At 39.9% G+C, this 20445-nt stretch overlaps 1 protein-coding gene across 2 annotated transcripts in view; it reads left to right on the top strand.

Annotated features, from left to right (window-relative positions):
* The window catches only part of TMEM19 (transmembrane protein 19), a 29654-nt gene extending 9699 nt beyond the window's left edge, over positions 1-19955 (top strand). Inside the window, exons 1-7 of one of the 2 annotated variants that reach the window (XM_063133869.1) lie at positions 5117-5281; positions 8870-9023; positions 12032-12145; positions 14148-14285; positions 14753-15004; positions 16944-17153; positions 17929-19955. In XM_063133869.1, the coding sequence (XP_062989939.1) occupies positions 8891-9023; positions 12032-12145; positions 14148-14285; positions 14753-15004; positions 16944-17153; positions 17929-18092 (1011 nt within the window). In that variant the 5' untranslated portion in view covers positions 5117-5281; positions 8870-8890 and the 3' untranslated portion in view covers positions 18093-19955. Of the gene's footprint in view, positions 1-5116; positions 5282-8869; positions 9024-12031; positions 12146-14147; positions 14286-14752; positions 15005-16943; positions 17154-17928 lie in introns of those variants that run through there. The other variant, XM_063133870.1, reaches the window with a different exon arrangement.
* The last annotated feature ends 490 nt before the right edge of the window (positions 19956-20445 follow it).

Genomic DNA, 20445 nt, shown 5'->3' with positions numbered 1-20445 from the left:
GTTCTTTGAAGCCAGTTACCATGTTTTAAATTGAATTGAATTCACTGAATTCAGTGGAACTTGTTTCTGAGTACCACGCAAAGAATCTGGCTGTGTGTTTTGGGACTGCAGACAAGAATTAATGAGAAATGATGAAATGAATGTATGGTGTATAGCAGTGTATTATACTCCTTAGTTTAATTGGCTTCCTTTATTCGGTCACTGTATTTTAAAGCAGAACAGGTTCTTTGCAGATCTGTACATGTTTTATAGAGATGCATTAGCTGGTGATATTTCAAGTCAGCATTCCTCTTTCAAGTTGCTAATATATAAAAAATGATTTTATTTTAGCCTGAAAATGTGCAACCCTTACACACACAGGGCCAATAATTAGAAAGAAAGAGCCATAGGATAAGCCATATTCAGTAGCTTGAGAACTATTAGGAACGTATGTGTTCCTTTCTTACCAATGGGAACATATGCTTTCCTTTCCTATCTTACAATAAGACACAATTGATAGCCAGTATGGATAGCCCTAGGATTAAAAAAAAAGGACTTTTAGGGGCTTTGTTTCAGTTTAGGGAGTTTTAGGGACCAAGTATGAGCCCTGCAAAGACTTCAATGCACTTACTCCCTGGTAGGTGAACATAGGGTTGCAGCCTTAGATTCTTGCACCTTTGTTACTTGGAATGGGTTACTCTTCTCATAACTCTTTGCAAGGTTGTTCCAAATATATTTATTCAGAACATTGCTACTGAAATAGAAAAAGGCAATTTTATGGAAAAGTGTCAAGGCAACATAGTCTGAAAATATTTTGTGATAGAAAGTATTTACCTAACACACACAATCTTTGCATTAATCTAGTCTAATATGATTTGTAAGGACTTATCAAGATTGTGATAAGGACTTATCAAGATTGTGATACACATACTCTTCGAAGAGAGTTCCTTCAGAATCAATGCAACTTCCAGGACATATGTTTACACATGAGATAGTATAATACAATTATTGCTGACATCTTAAAAAGTAGGTGCTCTTTAGAATATATGAGACAACAGGGCCTTCCCAAATAGGCTTTTAACCAAATTTATTTTATTTAAAAGGTTTTAATTAATCCCACCTTCCACCACACTCTTTCAAGGTGGCTTACAAATTGTTTAAAAACAATTAAAAAGTGAAAAACCTACAAATAGATAAACAACACATATAAACAGCAGACCCATAACAATATTATAACATACTAACCATAAAAATATTATATTTACCATAAACAAACAAACTGCTATTTAAAAAGAGCAGCAAAATATAAGCTGCAAAGACAACATACAAAATAATATAACCATACTTTCTACAATATTACACTTCAATAATAGTTTAAGTGATCTTACCTGCATACGCTGTAGTAGATCAAGGATACCAGATTATTTGAAAATTACACAAATGCTTTTGAAAAGTGCATCTTAGAACCCAATGCCCATCTTGATGATTCTACCACTTCTCACCCTTGGTCAATTTCTGATTCATTTGTAGGTCCTGACCTGTACTCCTTTTTAACATACACTTTTTATTAGCTGCTTTGCTAACACTGATGCACCATTTTAGCATATCCTTGCTAAAGTTGCCAGACTGGCTTGACTTGCAGTCATGTGGAGTTTATTTAAGAGTGTTTAATCTCCATGGTTCTGAAGTACACACTCTGAAGTATACCAAGTATACACTCCCAGAAATAGTATTTGATGATATCACACTCACAGTGCTGGTTTTCTTGCTGATGCTTCTATCCCTTCCTTCATATATTATTACTTATGCTGAAGCTGAGTATAAAATAAAAGGGTAGGTGAGATTATCTATTTTTTGCATATATTAAGCCAATCAATTTATTTATTTGCATACGGGTTTACCACAATAAAATTGCTGTCATGGCAGTTTACTACAAAGTAAATAACAGCAATAATAAACAGCAATCTATAATAATCTATTCAGTAGTATCGTTCTAAACATCATCAGTATAATAGTAATTTTATTTGTTTATTTATTTAAAACATTTTTTTTGCCTCCTTTCAGGACAAAGCCCTCACAAGGCAGCTCACAATAAAATATTAAAAGCAGTAAAATATTAAAAGCAATAAAAAAGCAATTAAAACAATAAAAACAAAAATAAAACTAGCAGGAACAACAATAGCAGCAGTGGGAGGGTATTGTTGCACTCATGTCCTAAGACTTGCAAGCTTTCCAGAACAGAATGCTGGACTAGATATACCTTTGGTCTGATCCAGCTCAAATCTTGTGTTGGTGTATCCCTCAGTGCTAGTGAGCCATTAGATGTATTCCTAGCTCAACCCTACCTTTCATGTCACCTGTGAAGAAAATATTACATGGAGTTCTTCTGTTCTCCTTGATTTTAGACATCATCTCTAGGTACAATTTAGCACTACAAGAAGGCTGTAGTCCAACACATCTGGAGGTTGGGGAAGGTTGGTCTATGCTTTCTAAATATGATGGGCTGGGTGAGAATTGCTTGCCAAAGAATGGCCGTTTTCAGTGGCATCCATATATGTAATTATACGTTAGGCCTAATCAGCAAGAACTTGCCACACCCAATGCGCCCATGCATTTAAATAGGAGGTCACTACATCTATGCACATTCCACTATGGCTTCACAACAATCATGTGATCATTCAGACGCACTCCAAGTTCTGCATGAATGGAGGAACGGACTATACCAAGAGAGAAAGCAATGAGAAAACAAAAAAATATTATTGATCCAATGTTTTGGAATTTTCGTCAGGAAAAACTACAAAAAATGTACCAATAACTTTTGTTATAAAACTTAACATCTATTGTTATTCACATAACCCATGTCTCCTCCTAGTCCTATGCTACAATGAGTCATGGTGATGAAGCAAAGCTAATATAGCCACAAGTCCTAATTGATCAGCTTGTCTTCATCTTTCCTACTCATTGTAGCACAGGAGACCAAAGAGTGAATGCAATCTAATCAGAAAACTTCTTCACACACAGTAAGGGTGTTTTTTAAAAACATAATCCCTTGGGAATATGCATGGATGTATACTGATTTCTTGGTTTGTAAGGAGAAAATTATACTATTTTACATTTATGCAAATTGGAGCCTTATATTTCTATTAGAAATATTGAGTGGGTTGGAGTTATGTTTAACAATATCAGTATTATTCTATTTAGGAATTATGTTTATATTGTTACAAATAGGCATGGGTTATGTGATTTAGGATAGAAGTATGTTTCCCTAATGAAGGCCCATATGAAAGGGTCCAACATACGTTGAGTCAATAAATTTTTTCTCTCTCTTTCTTGGTGACCTATTCCCTCTGAAGCAAATGGGGATAAATTGTGTAGAAAGGTGATATGATTGTAGTTTCTTTCAAAAATTTAATTTTGAAATTAAGCCAGTGTGGTGTAATGGTTAGAGTGTTGGACTAGGAGTTGGGAGATCAGGGTTCTAGAACCCACTTAGCCATGGAAGGTCACTGGGTAACTTTGGGCCAGTCACAGACTCTCAGCCCCCACAGGGTTGTTTTTATGAGGATAAAATGGAAGGGTGAGGATTATGGATTACTTGAAGGAAAAAGAGCAGGATATAAATGTAATAAACACACAAATTAGTTAACTCAAAATCATTTTAATAACTAAACTTGCAGCACCATCCTATTCATGTCTGTTCAAAAGTAAGCCCCATTGTGTTCAATAGGGTTTATTCCCAGGCAAGTGAGTATAGAGCCACTTTAGGGGGTGTGTTTTTACAGTGCAATCCTATACATATCTACTAACAAAAAAGTTGGTTGCTTTCAGTGCCTCATTCTTCCAGGTAAGTGGGCATCGCATTGCAGCCTTAAGAAAGGATGCATGATGTAACAAAGGTTTAACCACTGTATAATCTGAAGATTCAGACATACAAGGCTACTTTTTATTTAAAGGAAAGGGATGGAAATCGGGTTAAATGCCATCCTGTACAAACACGCTTACTTGGGGTGGGTGGGTGTGTTTCCCATCATGCTTAACCAACTATAGGACAGGACCGTAGAAAATTAAACTCGTGAAACTGATTTGATTTCTACTTGGGGAGGAGGCGGGGTTTGTTACTTGTTTGTTTTGGAGAAAGGCCAAATTCAAGATGCCGCTGAGAATGGGTGGATCGATGGAACATTAAGCAAGACTCTGCTGTTCACGTGGCCAGCGGTGGAATCTCGGAAATACTGCGAGTGAAAGAGGAGCGGCATGAGTTCGGGCTGGGGCCAATTGACAGTTGCAACTTGGGCCACAGCTAGACCTAAGGTTTATCCTGGGATCATCCAGGGTTCTCCCCTGCCTGAGCACTGGATCCCCTATGTGTCACCTAGAAGAACAGGTTTGACCCCTGGACGATCCAGGGATAAACCTTAGGTCTAGCTATGGCTGAGGAGAACAGGGAGCAAAACTGCGCTCCCAGCAGGCGCAGAAACTGCTCGAGAAGTCAGCAACCCCTCCCCTCCTTAAATTTCATTGGGAAGAGCCGAAGATCGAGGCTCAACATCCGCCCACCAGCTGGGGCCCATATGCGCGCTGGGAGACAAATAGCGAGCCAGAGGCCACTGAGATAGGAAAAGTATAGAGTGACAAAAATAGTGGTAGTCGGGACTGTCCAGTTCTATTGGACGCTTTTCTCTTTTTGTCCGGAACGGAATTGCCGATGCCATTATTTTCCCCATAGTGCAGGTGGCTACGTATGGCTTGCGACAGCCTAGCAGTGTCGCCCTACTAATGATATTGCAAATTAAAGGTGGGGCTGAGGTTTAAGTTTGGGTTTCCTGCCAACGTTATAGCAAAAGCCATTCTGCTTAAACTGCTCTTTAGGCGTCTAACAGTGCAGCCCTAAATATATTCATTGAGAAGCAAGTCTTATGGATGTCAATGGGGATTACTTCCAGATAGAACTTTTTTTAAAAAAAATCACACTAAATAATCCCTGAGCATTTTGCTCTGAGGAGGACACGCTGATGTAAACTGCATTGCTGTCTTATGTGCAATTCGCACTTCCGCACCACCAATGCCGGTGGCCTATGTCAACCCGGAATCTTGAAACGGTGTATGACTCTTCAGTATCTGAGTCTATAGTCTCGGATTTCAAGCCACCCGACGCCGTTCCGGGTTCCAAAACGGCGGCGATGGGGTTTCCCGGCCGTGCGGCTGACTCGGGGGTTGGCAGCGCGAGGGCGAGGAAGATGGAGCGGTTCCCGCCCCCACAGTGCGGTCAGCTGAAGCCAGGCGAGGCCCGAGCGGCCCTGAGGTGCGTAAAGGAGCAGGCAGAGCTGTGGAGGAAGCTTTGCAGGAAGCGCTTGGGGGCTGCCGGGCGAGCTCTGGGACCCAGCACAGCCGCCGCCACCCTCCACCTGAGCGCCCTCCCTCACTGGCCTTCCAGCTTTTCATTGCGAGTCCGTCCCGCTTTCCTTAGGACTCTCAGCCTTTCTCCAACCTGGTGCCCTCCTGATGTGTTGGGCTGCAACTCCCGGCATCCCCCAGTCAACCACGCTGGCTGGGGGATGCCGGGAGTTGCAGTCCAACATACCACCAGGTTTGGGAAGCCTGGGTCAGAAGGAGCGAGCTGCTTTGCCCCTCCTCGTCTGTGTAGTTGCGCTTACCTACAGGTATTCAAACAGGTTTCAACCTCCAGAGGTGAGCTATGCTGACCAGGCCTGTAGCTAGAGGAGGGGTGCTCCCCTAAATCCCCCCTTTTTAACAAACAAGCAGTTTATAATTTTGTCTTTTAAAAGTCAGCAAGCCAGATGGACTACTTTTTTTGGCGCCCCCCCCCCCCCCAACTTTCAGACTGTCTATGGCCTGGTGCTGGCATGTTGCCACAGGGGCAACTGAGTCTAGGGTCATCTTTTTACCGTGGCATGAGTGTGCAGAGAACGAAGATTTCAGCGGCTACACTTGCTGGACTGCCCCCTTTCCTTCACTCCCCCACCCTGCCCCAGTTATCAACCCCCAACTGTCCTGTGGGAAGCCCCTTCATAAATTGTTGTATTTTGATAAAGTCTTACAGTGATTTTATTCTAATTTTTCTTGTTGTGCTTGAGAGCTGCTTTAGGAGGATTTGTAGCCTCAAAGATGGGGATATAAATGATTAGAATAATAATGAAGTGGACTCTAGTACATGACAGCTAATGCTGCAATAAGTCTATTAGACTTAAAGTGTCACAAGATAGGGTGGATTTAAAACTCTTTAGCTGCTTATAGCTCTCAAACAAACAAGGGGACCATGCAAACAAACGTTCTAAGAAGTGGCTAACAGTCTTAGCAGGCTCACAAAACCACAATTCCCAGAGTTCTTTGAGGGGAGGCTGTGGCTCTTAACCTGGTTTCAGCGGGATTTCACCCTGTGGTGTACCTTAGCCTGAGTGGTCTTGCCTTAACTGATAGTTTAATTTCTACATTGTTTTCCTGTTCGTGCCAATTAATCTCCCCACCCCACCCCCCGTCCCAAGAGTGTATAATACCAGAATGTACAGGAAGCAGCCAGTAAACTACGCAATAATTTTGGATGGTAATTCTGTTTAGGATTATGCTTCTGGGTATTGTTATAAGTAACGTTTTATCTGATTCAGGAACCCTAAGTGCACAATGTTTTTCATGTTTAGACAGAAAAAGTCCTATGGTTTCCAACATGTCCCAACCAGCCATGCTGGGAATTATAGGACTTTTTTCTGTATAAACATGCATAGGATTGCACTATTAGTTGATTGATTAAGGGTGCATTGCTATGGGTTGCACCCTGGGTAGTTGTAACCCCCTGAACTCGGAGATGTATGACTCTCCAAGGCAGGGCGGCTGCAGCATGGAGGGGATCCTTTCCTCGTCCACCCTGCTTTTTTGGCTAGATGGCTGATTTTGGCTAACTTTTGGCCAGGGGCTTTGGAGTGAAGGGGAGGACCTCATGGTGCTTAGGAAGGTGTCTAAACCAGCTTTTTGTGGTCTCCTCTCCTCCCCACCTTCCTTTTTGCCCTCTCCATGCTCTGTTCTCTCTGTGCCTGTTGCAAGAGGGGAGGAGGCAGGGTGTGTGGTTTCCTGGCTCCTAGCCTGGAGTGCTGTCTATGAGCTCGGAGCCAGAAAGCCAAAAACACCCTGTTCCCGTAGATGCTGTCTAGAGGACATAGGATTGCTTCCTAAATTTGTATATGAATAAAATCAATAGTTCTGAAGCAAAAAGGATATGGTTGATGTTATTAGATGCACACATACATTGTAGTGTGAGAGAGAAAAGAAAGGATGCTTGTTGACGATGCTGCTTGCTATATATGGTTTTTGTAAGTGCTTGTTTCAAAACATTTATAAATACACACCCAACCTGCTGTCCTATAAATTGAAGCTCCTTTTTTTTTAAGAAAAAAGGTTATTTTAATTGATTTAACAGATTATTAAACGTTGCAGTTACAAGAGTCCCAGTCTTGTTACAACTTTCTGATGGTGTTCCTTTTAATATATGTGGGCATCATAAGGAACATGTTTCCTCTTAGCTTGTTGCTTGAAATGGTAGTCTGGCATCTCTCCTTGAATCATTGTCCCAGTCTGCCATTCCCTTGTGTATTTTTATTTCTGTGTTTTTGTTTGGACATGTGTAGAATGCATGCATAAGGAAGTATATAGGCAGACAAAAAATCAAATCAAATGGAGCAATACTATTTGTCACTAATCTAATATCTACTTTAAATTTTCTATCTACTTTAATCATAGATATTCCTATCTACTTTATCCGTTCTGTTCCGTAGCAGTAATTATTTGGAAAAATAAACATCTACCAACAAAAGATATACTAGAGGGTGATTAAATTACGGCTTGTGTGGTTTCTTCTTTCTCTTTTTGTGTGATTTTTTTCTATTCAGAAAGGGATTGTGTAGGTTGTTGTCTATTACCCCAGGCCCCTTTCTCCCAGCCTGGTTCTACTACTGACAGTGAATCTGGCTGGGAAAAGTGTAGCGCCAGAGCACAAAGAGATAAGATGAGGGAGGGTTCAGCTACCCTCCCCCATGCACTTCTTTTGACCCCTGCCCCCCTTTACATGTTAACAGGGCTAACATGTTACCCGTGATAGACAATCGGGCAAGTGGTGGCTTGGCGTGGTTTGTTTTCCCCTCAGTCCTCTCCCTGCACATATCCTATTGTCCTTTGTGGCACAACCCATCTTGTCTACTCGTCCCAGCCCCCTCCCTGGTCTGATTGCTACTCCATTTTAGAGTAGCTCATTTTAAAAAAAGGTGTCTTGGAAGTAAACAAATGGGATTGTATCCCCCCCACCCTTTAGCAAGAGTGCAGATTTGGCTGTCCAGTATGTGTAGTCTTGCCCTATCAATTTCCATGTAAGTTTCAGCTGTTAAAGGGAGCACCAAAGTGGAGTACAAGGAAATTGACAAGGTGAGACTGCATATAGGCTAATTTGCACAACTCAGAAGAAATGAAAAAGAAAAAAAAGTGAACAGAAAGGAGCACCATAGTAGAGGGGCAGAGGAACAATAACTCCCACTTAGCATTGTCATCTTCCTGATATTAAGCCTTGAACTGACACTTGTCAGTGTCCTCCCCCCTTTTATACTTCCCTGAGTCTCCAACATGTCCAGAAATAGGAGTAATTGCCGCCTCCTCCCTCTGCAGCCCTAACTTGGATTGATTCTTTACTTTCATGAAGGTAAGGAGATTCCCACGAATGCCCAAGGGACAGCTTGCATTATCAAACTGTTTCTCCTGGCATTATTTTCTAAACCTTCACTCTTCCTATATTGTATGTTTATGAACTACCTTATTTTTACAGTGTTTGATACATACTGAATTAGTTATTTTAAATGCTTAATTCAAAGCATGTTCTTGCTTCTACACACAGGTGATCACCCTCGGATTTTCCATGCTATTTTATTCCTGGGACGACTTCAACAAAGATTTTTTCAAAATGATAACAAATATTATCATCTTGAGTGTGCTAATTTGCATTTCTTTATCTTTTTGGATTGTGTCCATGACTGCAAGCACATATTATGGTAAATTTTAATGGTGGATTCATGAAATTCTATGGTTTACTGCACAAATGCAAGACTTCTACTAGTCTTAATAGCTACTCTTAATATATGAACATGGTTCTAATGAGAATCTTTGAAAACAACAACAAAAACAGCACATAGAGTGTTGGCTTACAGATATTTCTGTAAATAAATTAATATTGTAATAACCACTCAGATTTGTGCTATCAGTATCACTAATTAGTATCTTTAGTGTTAATATGTTTAACTAAAATACTGTAAGTAACATACTTCTATTAAGGGTATAGGTAAACCAATGTTGTAAAAAATGTGGTAATTTGTCAACAAATGCTTCATAATATTCAGTAGCTGGTATTTTTAGAATATTTGATAAAAGACTACAGTTAAATTTAAATAGTACAGAAAAATCACCCCTAGAGGGTGTGTTCAGGCTATTGCAGGGGGGGGGGGGAGACGCCATTGTGGCTTTTCCACCCACCCTGGTGCCTGCTGCAGGCACAACTGTTTATATAATTACCCCTGCTGCAGTGCGGGTTAGTGTGTCATTCAAATGCAGTGTGGAGGGGGGCTTTGTACCTCATCCTACAACCGACATCATGAGTTGTAGGGTGGTTAAGAAGCCACCTCCACTGCATCATGCCAGGTTAGAATGACGTGCTAATCTGTGCTGCAGTGTGGGTAATTATGTAAATAGCGGGCCCTGGCAGGGGGAGAAGCCAAAATGGCTTCTTTTCCCCCTGGGATCATCCAAACTAATTCAGAAATAAATGGGGCAAGTTACTCATAAAGACTTATCCCATTGATTGGAATGGATATTTTTGAAGAATGGCTAAACTTCTGGATGCAGCTCAGAAAAAATTCTGGATCCAATCCAGAAAACCCTAAAGGTGGTGGTTATAATCCAGCAGAGTTTGTGTGTTGCAGAACATGGCGCTATATTTCAGGATCTGTCAGTGCTTTGGACTGCAGAATATTACACCTGCTAGTTTCTGTGGATGTGCATACATTTCTACTTATAGAGACCTTTCCTCACCTGCACTATATTCAATGTATCACAGCCATTGGCTTACAACCTTTTCTATAAAAGACCTCTGCACATTCACTGTAGGCACAAGTGTAGCCAGTAAGGAAGGTACTGGACTTCAGGATTACTGGATTTGGGAATCGGGGGCCTGCCAGAACCATTTTGGACTACCTGCACTTACCGAAGTTTTCAGCAATCCAAAATAGATCCATTTAAGGATCTGTACGTGCTTATGAATCTCAGGGACTTTGGGCATAGTGATGATTCTGTCAGTGTGAACAAGACTCTAGAGATTTCTGAGCAGGCTTTTGCTTGAACAATGGCAAAATAGGCTCTCCACACTGGATGACTCCATGGAGGCAGCAAGGGTGATGGGAACAGGACAGGATGGAACACCCAGGCCTTACCAGTTAGACTGCAGGCTGCTTTGAGATCTGGGAGTCTACTGCCTGGACCTGTTGGCATCATGGTAAACATAGTTTCCATGTACCAAGAGAAATTCTGGGTGCTTTGGAATGGGATGTGGCTTGAACAACTGTCCTTGATACCTGGACTGGTTGGGGAGTCATCCAAGTGATGGGAAAATGCCATTATTTATGTTCATTCTGGGATTCTATTAGGGTCAGGATGCTATTTCCATGGCTTAGTGGAATGTAGTTTCCATGTGCCAGAATGCATTCTGGGCATGAAAACAATCTGTATCCTGAATAGTGGGGATCAGGCCTTCTCAGTCTCCCTCATTGCTGACATGCAAAGCAGGGGTGTGTGTGGTGGTGCTTGACTCTTCCCTGGCCCACTACTTTTCTTTGAAAAAACATCCCCTGCTTGCTTTTACCCACTTCCCTGGTTGAGGAGGGAAATGGTCAGGAAATGGGATTGTGAAGAAGGGACAGCTTACTGCACCTCCCCTGAAAAATCCCCCCTGCACACCTTTTAGAGTATTGGACTGGGGAGAATCCATTCTGAGTGCCAATCAGCGTGGTGTAGTGGTTAGAATGTTGGACTGGGACTGGAAAGACCTGGGTTCAGGTCCCCACTCAGCCATAAAGCTCACTTGGTGATTTTGGGCCACCCTAACCTACCTCACAGAGTTCTTGTGAGAATAAAATGGAGAGGAGAATCATGTATGTCATCTTTGGCTTCTTGGAAGAAAAGGTGGGATATAAATGTAATAAATAAATAAATCATTATGTATTCAAACGGCACCATCTACATAAAAGAGAGAGCTCTTGCGGGCCTGGATTAAAACTGAGGGTTGCAGAAGTATAAAAATCCCCCCCTTAAGGTTAGAAGGAAAAATCCAAACAGCCCAGCCAAGACTAAGCATGCTTGGTAGCCACAGAAAGCTAGGTGTCTTTTGGGGTGGTGGGAGGGACAGAAAGCTGAGGGGAGGGGGAATTGAATGGAGTATCCTGAAAAATGGAATGGCTGAACAGAATTTGAACAGGAGTTCTCTATGCTGCAACATTTTGTTGTAGGTCCCTCTTGTCAATTTCTATTGCCAACATATAATCAAGACTATTAATACGATCCACCCATCCACGATGTGTAGAAGTTGAAAGCTTTTCTGCTCATGCACGGTGAACGGGCAAAACATATTTCCAATTTATTAGTTATAGGGTGCCTCTCCAGAGCGCCTCCGGTCATTGCGAAGGAGCTTTTGGGGAGAGGTACGTAAAAGCCCCCATGCACAAGTGGAGCAGCTGTTTATGCTGGTTTGGGTTCTAAGACATATCTTTTAAGTGCAGAGATTGAACCAAAGGCAAAATCAATTCAGTTGTGTACATAAAGAAATAAAGGAAGACAATGTCAAAGAGTACGTATTTTAAAATGTGGAATAACCACAAAAAACGCCCTGGGAGTTGCGACACTTAGGCAGCTGAGCATTTTTAAACAATTTAAGTTTGTGAAATATATAATGCAATCTTGCTTTTCAGACACTTTTAGACACACTACTAAATGCTGTTTTTAACATCCTTTTTAGGGACTTTGCGACCCATTTCTCCGTGGCGTTGGCTTTTTTCAATCTTAATTCCACTAATAATTGCTTCACGAGGATTTAAGAAAAAGAGCCTTGATCATGGTGGAGCAATAGGAGGTATGCTTTTGTGTCTTAATTGTGGTTCTGCATATATTTTTAGAGATATATTGACCTTTTCCCCAATCCTTCAGTGGTAGATTAAGCATTACTATGTATTACTTTGGGTTTTAATGTTCTTATGCTATCTATCTTGTGTGTTTAAGCTACTTTGTAAGCAATGCAATGTCTCTACTACATTCTGAAGTTATTCCTGCTGTAGGGATGATCCACCCATAAATGACATGCAGATTGTCCAACTAATTTGAAGGCGCTGGAATCTAACTAGTGTAAATGGTAAAATTGTCTTGACTAAAATTAAAAATTAGCAAACAGTGAGCTAGTTATGGTACATAATGTTGATGAGATGTGGTCCTTAGCAAGAAGATCTACAGACTGTATTAGCTGAAGATAGAAGAGCTTTACGTTCAGCGATTGAGAAAGATGAGGTAGGTGAAAGTTTGGTGGCAGTGGAAGACCATCTAAAGGGTTTTGGGAAGGATTGGGACTTAATGGAAAAGAGAAGGGAAGCTTGGGAGCTATTTTAGGCAATCTACTACTGGTAATTTGGGCGAGGAAGAATGTGCGGTCCATACAGCATCCTAGAATATATCCACTTCTGTGCTTTTTCCTCTTGCAAAGTGCTCTCTCTTTTTGTTGGCCATTATTCTGCCTCTCATCCTTTTGTGGAAGGACTCCCTAATTGCACCACTAGTCCTCTGCACTTATTTACCTGAAAACTTTAATTTCATCTAATTCTTTTTAGCAGAAGCTAATCCTGGCTATTTCATGATCCCATTTCAAGATTTCCAACCCTTTTAAGTTTGCCATTAGTCTGTGTATGAGTATAAATGGCATCTAATTTAGTGGAGGTATTTATGGGCAATTTTGCACAAATTCAGCATTTATTACAAGGGGGGGACAAATTAAAAATCTGTTGTATTGAAGAGAAAATACATTTATGGATGAGAGATGCATGAAATCTTGTGCAGATCAAAACTGAAGTGAAATAATGAATGCCAGTCTGGATGCATTCCATGGGTACTGAGATAGGGAGATGCTTCCAGTCATTCGCTCACTATGTTCTATGGCAAAGAGGCATAAGTGGGAGAAAGAGAGATAAGAATAGAAATGAGAAGTCAGAAGAGAGGACATGGAACAGAACTAACAATCTAGTCCAATCCAAAAAGTCTGTGAAGTCATTATATAAATTGCTATATTTGGAAAGTCTCTTGCTGATGCCCAAAGATAATGAAATAGTAGTATTAGCAGTATCTTTTATGCTTACATTTTCCAAGTGCTGTACAGAGATTAAAAGATAAGATAGTCCCTGCCCACAGACTCACATAGTTTTGTATTTTCCTGATACAAAAGGAATGGAGAGAGAAGAGGAAAGCAAGAATTTGCAACAGCTGCTTCTTTAATAGTGAGCTAATTTGCTAAGTTATGATGGCTCTGTAGCAACAAAATGGAAGATGCCCATGCTTGGTTGAATCACAAGGTTTGCAGAAATAGAAGAAAGGAGTTGTTAGGAAAAGAAACCAAAGGAGCAAAAAACAAACCAACAAATGAGGACTGAGCATGTTCAGTAGTCACAGTATTCTGAGTGTGTTGTGGGTGAGAAAGACAAAAAACAGGGAGAAGGAAGAATGGGATGTAATATCTTGAAAGAAAGCATGGCTAGCCTTCATTTTCTTGCAGTTTACACTTGTATGTGAAGATATTTAGCCTGATTTTATAGCACATATTCCTATCCCACCAGTTTTATAGCTGAGTATTAGTTTTTTCTATCATTATTGGCTATGTAATGAAAACCAAAGAGGATATGTCTCTGGATTTCTCCCCCACCCTCTTTGAGTGATTTAACCCTGCACATTCTTAGAAAGAATTATAATATCAGTGCCTTGTCTGCTTAGTCTTGGCTGATTTTAAACCCTTTTTTCAGGGTCAAGAACTAATGTGTGATTTAATTGCCTTGCAATAAATTATGGGACAAAATAACTTGTCATTTCCCCCCTCTCAGGTTTAATAGTTGGATTTATCCTCACTGTTGCAAATTACAGCTTTCTCACTGCCATGCTCATGTTTTTCATTACTTCCTCCAAATTAACCAAGTGGAAAGGCGAAGTAAAGAAGCGAATAGATTCCGAATACAAAGAAGGTAAGACTTAAATATATATATATATATAGAGAGAGAGAGAGAGAGAGAGAGAGAGAGAGAGAATTGACAGTTGAATTTTGACTTTCATTAAAGGAGTATGGATGTCCACAGAATGAAGTCACTCTATGGATTAGATCCAGTGATCCAATACCACTATGGGGCAGGTAAAAGCTGACTTTCCAGTCCCCTCCTCTGTTTGCCAGCCCTCATACCCTGCTGAGTGGGGTGGGGGCTGAGGGGGAGGGTGAAATATCAGGCATTAGGGGCCTGTGGGGGCTGGCTGGTAGAGAAGGTGGGAAAGTCAGCTTGTGCCCGCCCTGGATGGATCTCTGGATCTAAACCAATGGGTTTTTTTTGCTACCTTCTTCTTTCCAATGAATCACTAATTCTCTTACTGCATGTTTTTAGAGGTAGTACTATGTGTCAGATTTCTCTTAAGAACTTGTGACTTCTCCATTTGTACATAGGTGGGCAAAGAAATTGGGTGCAAGTTTTCTGCAATGGTGGTGTACCTGCAGAATTGGCTCTGTTATACATGATTGAAAATGGACCGGGTGAAATTCCAATAGACTTCTCCAAACAGTATACAGCATCCTGGATGTGCCTGTCACTACTGGGTGCTTTGGCCTGCTGTGCTGGGGACACATGGGCTTCAGAGATTGGCACTGTGATGAGTCATGAACCTCGGTTGATAACAACCTGGAGAAAGGTTCCAGTAGGTAAGGCAATTTCTACTTTTGCCAGAAAAAAAATTTTAGTTTAATGATTGGGCAGTAGACAATCTACTAAATTTCTTTCTGTGGCCTGGGATACCTGGAAGCTCTACATTGAGTGTAGCTCATGTAGCCCTAAATGTAGCCTAAAAAGACTGCTTTGTGCTAACTTAATTGTAACTTTGTGCTAACTTAGTTGCAGGGGAATTGTCATCAAACTCCTCTGCATTTGTTTCAGTGACAACACAACTTAACTGGGGAGACTGTCCAAAAATAATGGAAGGAGTTGTGGGTATTTCTGGGTCATTGGTGGTATGATTTTATGCAAATTTGTAGATGTACCCATTCATTTTATTAGAATATTCTTGAAAATATTATTTTATTTATTTATTTATTTATTTATTACATTTTTATACCGCCCAATAGCCGAAGCTCTCTGGGCGGTTCACAAAATTATACTCAAATAGATCTGTCTTCTAGGATAGGGAAATATTTAGAATTTTATTATTTTATATATAGAAAAGCACAACTTCTTAATCTTGGCTGACACCTGAATAATGCAGTTTTTGAAGATGCTAATAGCCATTTTGTTGTGATCACAGCTGAGGGAAGAGTTTTGACTGAGTTGTTGAATTTTTTGTCCAGTGGTCTAGTCACCTAGACAATAAATTGATGTTGACATTAATATAGATTCTGCAATAGTCACCTAATTCTCCTGCTCTTCTAACAAAACATGCTTAAGGATGCAATCCTATATTAGGAAGAGAGGCCATAGCTCAGTGGTCGAGCAGCTGGTTTGCATGCAGAAGGTCCCAGGTTCAGTCCCCAGCCTCTCCTGGTAGGGCTAGATCCTAGGTCCTGCCTGAGATCCTAGAGAACTGCTGCCAGTCCATGTCAACTCTTTTGGACTAGATGGACCAAGACTTGGCTGACTTCTTATAAAAAATGGCTTCTTATGTTCCTATACACATTTATCTGGGAGTAAGCCCTATTGAACTCAGTGGGACTTACTTTTGAGTAGATATGCATACGATCGTTCGATCAAAAAGTGGCATGCGTTGTATAGAGAGAACCCTGTTCACTCCCTCAATTTCATCTTTAAGACCATTTTCCTTGTGTTCAGTATTTTAATGGACTTGCCCTGAATTCTGATAGTTATATTCTGGCAATCTTGATCTGTGCTAACAAATTGCCCACCCTTGCTTTAATATGATCAGATCTTTCAGGGTAACCACACTTTGCATATGGTGAAAATAAATACTGCCATTGCGATTTATTTTAATGGGCTGGTGAAGACTTAGCATTCCTGATTTCATAACCATGGTAACAGATCAAGAGTGGCGTGCTGATTTTGTCTTCTTTCTTCTCCCTTCTTCCATGTAAATTTCTCTGTTCATTCCTTTTTCAACAGTAACCATGGTGTACCATTATGCTTACACTGACACTAATGCTAACCATGGTTAGCTTTAACCAGAGTTTGAATCAAGCTTGCTGACCATGATTAGTACGAGCATTAATGCAGGCATAATACTACATTGGGGTTAACACTGACAAACAAAAGCACAGAGAAATGTGTGTAGAGGGAACTTGCAAGCCTGTGGTCACCTCCATATCTCCATCATGGTTATTTGGTTGGGAATGTTATATCTACACTAGGTCTATGTCTTTGCTGTGGACTCTTAAGACACGATTATTTAAACATCGTTTAAAGAAGACTCAAATTATTATTGTTCCTTTCTAACACTGATGTCCTCTGTTGCAAAAAGAGCAAAGATGGATGTAGTCTTCATTCATTTTTCTTCTTTCAAAATAAAGCGAGATTTCTCTTCATCGCTCAAATGTGTGTAATAAATGTACTGCTAATTTTCTTTCTCCTCCACTGAATGCATGTTATGCAGAATAATTTAGAATGTCAATTCTGTTTAATGTTTAACATTTCTTTTAGGTACCAATGGTGGTGTTACTTTAGTGGGCCTAATCTCAAGTCTGCTTGGTGGCACATTAGTAGGTGTAGCTTACTTCATTTCCCAGTTGATCTTTGTGAATGATCTGGATATATCTGCTCCACAATGGCCCATTGTTGTGTTTGGTGGATTTGCTGGTTTACTAGGATCTATAGTTGATTCTTATTTAGGAGCAACCATGCAGTACAGTGGTAAGTTTATATATTTTTTAAATTTAAGGTTAATATAAAATTGGTGTTATATTATTGGGGAAGGATAGAGTTCTGTAATGATAAGATAGGGCTATTTCAAAGCTTCACAGTGACAAAGTATATTTAAATTTCAGATTACCTGAAATACCTTGGGATTCTGCTTTTTGTGTTAGTTTATATTGTGGCACCATTGGGGTTTCAAGTTGAATGTAGGTCATAGCAGTAGCGCTGGAAAACAATGTTGGTCCATGTCTAGTGCCTAAGAAATGGGAATATCTTTTCCAGTCCTACCAACAAGATTCAGAAAATGAGGAATTGTGCTCTTGTACACCCCCTGGTTTGGCAAACAAATGGAAATGTAAGCAACCAAACTGCATGATCAGGAGGATGTTGTTCCTCCTGCCCCTAGAAATGATGCTTTAATGCAAAAAAGGAATAACGTTTTGCTTGCTAGAAGCAGAATGGCCATAGAGTCAATTGTTGGGGCCATTAAATTAAATGGGGCTTATTCCCAGGTAAGGGTTGATAGGATTGCAGCCTTAATTCCTATATAAAATATAATTACTGGCTGCTGATGAAAATTGATTTATAATGTAGAATAGATTCTCCGTTTTGAGTGTTTAAATGTCAGTGTTTTTATTGAAAGCAATGTTATGTGTCTTATTGCCAATAGTGGGTATTTGTAGACATTCATTTGATGACACACATCCTAATTATTGGAGGAGAACATCCTCCCCGGCTAATCGTATGTTGTTGTTGTATTTATTTCCTGCAGGTTTCGATACACGTACTGGAACGGTTGTCAGCCATCAGGCAGAAGATGTAAAGCACATATCTGGAAAACCGATCCTAGATAACAATGCAGTGAATCTCTTCTCCTCTGTAGTCATTGCTTTGTTGTTGCCCGGAGCAGCGTGGGGATTTTGGCCAAGAGGGTGACGTCAAGGTGACTTCCCTACGTTTTATTTCAAACAAGCTGTGACCTAAAGGATTCTCTACAAGGGACTTTTATAACTCTGGGCTGGAATGAGTTTTTCTGCAACTGTTATAGAAGCATGAGAACAGGCTATTAAAACTACACTTCCTACAGCAGCTGCAGTTCATGCAGGCAAAGTGGACTGAAAGAAACAATATTGATTTGACATCACTTCTTCTGTAATAGAATGCAATTCTCACTTGAATTATTTGAATCAGTACTTTTACAAGTTTGGATACTTGATTTCCATTCATTCCCCATGATCTAGCAATTAGGGGAGTAGGAAATAGGAAGCTAAAATATTAACCTGTGACAGACCACTACTGCATTCATGAAATGAAGCAATGGATCTTAATACTTCACATCTACATTATTCCTCTTTAGTAGGATTCTGAAGTTTTGTGTTACATTTCTTTTGTGAGATGCACAACCAGTGCTGTTGAATGGTGTTGGGGAAGTGAGAACACTGAGTTTGGTCTCAGGTGAATAACTATAAAATCAAACTTTTTTTTTTTACAGTAAAACAGAATAAAATTTTGGCTTTTGAAAGCATGTGTGCTACTTTTGTTAGCACTGCCATGAGATCTAATAATACTTAACTATTGACGTCTAAAGTTTAAATATTGAATTTATTGAATTTAAAATCTAATGTTTAGAACATAAGGATACTTGTTTTCACCAATGTCTGTAATTAATAGCTGTGGTTTTATTCTGGCATATTGAACAAATAGTATTCTTGCATTCCAAGTACTTCTGTGTTTTTGTGATGGGTGTTGTTGTTCATTTGTTTTTAAACCTGAGGATGGCAATAGCCTGCAGTTTCACTTTAGTCATCAGGAATACATTTCTTGCATGACCATGTAACAGGCGCAATCTAGAGCTGGATTGCTGAGCTTGCAGACAGTTCATCTTTACATAGAAGCAGGGATGAATAGAGGTAAAGTTGTAATCAATATGAAATTTATCTTGTGCTGGTGAAAAAACTTTGAAGTAGTATGATTATATTGTGAGTTTGATTACAGACACTGGAAAATATGCTTCAATGTACTTTGATTCATCTAGTTTGTTTGCAAATAGATCTATTTTCTGTAATCTTACATTTGTAAATTTACTGGTTTTACATAAACCACAGATGCTAACACTTTTAATTTGGCATTAAGAAAAAGTGTAGGAGGCTAAGTGATACTACCAAGACAATATGCCAACTATCCATGCAAATGTTGTCTACATTTCAAACGGTAGTTAAATCTAACTACAGGTTTCAACTGATAGTAGTACTGAAGTGAAAAGGCAAATTGCAAAACATGAAATGCCTTGAAATACACTCTTTCATATAACAGGCACTTGATTTCTGTGCAGCATTCAATGTACAGAGCTTTCTATAGCATAGATAGTGTTACACAGGCACAAAATGTGCACATGCTAAAGCAACATGTTGGTGATACTATTATTTCATAATAGCCAGCCTGGATTGTTGGTTCGTTATGGGAAGATGGCAAGAGGAAATGAAAGATGCTAACTTAAGGCAATACAAGAAGGAATTTTGTTGGAACTGGAAAAGAGCTGGCAGAAGTTGTTTCCTCTGATGACCTTCGCATTCTAGCCATCGCTAGAGCAGAGAAGACATGAAAGTGAGAGCAAGTTATGAAGGGGAGGGAAGAGGATCAGTAAATTGAAAAATTTAATGTCTGAATGGGGTATTTTCTTTGCCTCAGAGTTCTTACTTTGAGATAAATGGGGCAGTAGCCAGCTGTAGTGCATTCTTATCCAGATGGGGCCTGGTATAATTGTATAAACTTGTTCAATTAAATTTGACTTGAAAATGACAGCCAGTGTTTTTATTGATTAGCCGTTAGAAAAAAGAACTTCAGAAATATAAATTAAAGTAAGATTGGATGACAAATTGCTTTGAGAACATTCAGACATTTGTGACACCATCAAGTTGTAATCATATTTATCCTAATAAATTCTGTTCGTGCCTTAACTATCACTAATAAAGACAAGAGACATCCCTTTTCGTTATTTTGGAATCATTATTGAAAAGAAAACCTATCACGCATCTTTAAATATTATTTTCTCTTGCACCCTGTATCAATGGACAGACCAATAGTAAAGAACATTCTTAACTTAGGCCTTAGCTAGACCTAAGGTTTATCCCTGGATCGTCCCGGGGTCATCGCTGTTTATGTAAATGACACACAGGATATCCCGGGAGCAGGCAGGGACGACCCCGGGATAAACCTTAGGTCTAGCTAAGGCCTTAGTTAGACATTGAAAAGTAGTTCTTCCTATGCCCTAATAATACAAAAATCTGTA

Source organism: Elgaria multicarinata, chromosome 9, assembly GCF_023053635.1.
Source record: "Elgaria multicarinata webbii isolate HBS135686 ecotype San Diego chromosome 9, rElgMul1.1.pri, whole genome shotgun sequence".
NCBI classification, from domain to species: Eukaryota; Metazoa; Chordata; class Lepidosauria; order Squamata; family Anguidae; genus Elgaria; species Elgaria multicarinata.
Note: the sequence above shows the minus strand (reverse complement) of the source record. Positions and strands in the feature narration are given on the sequence as shown.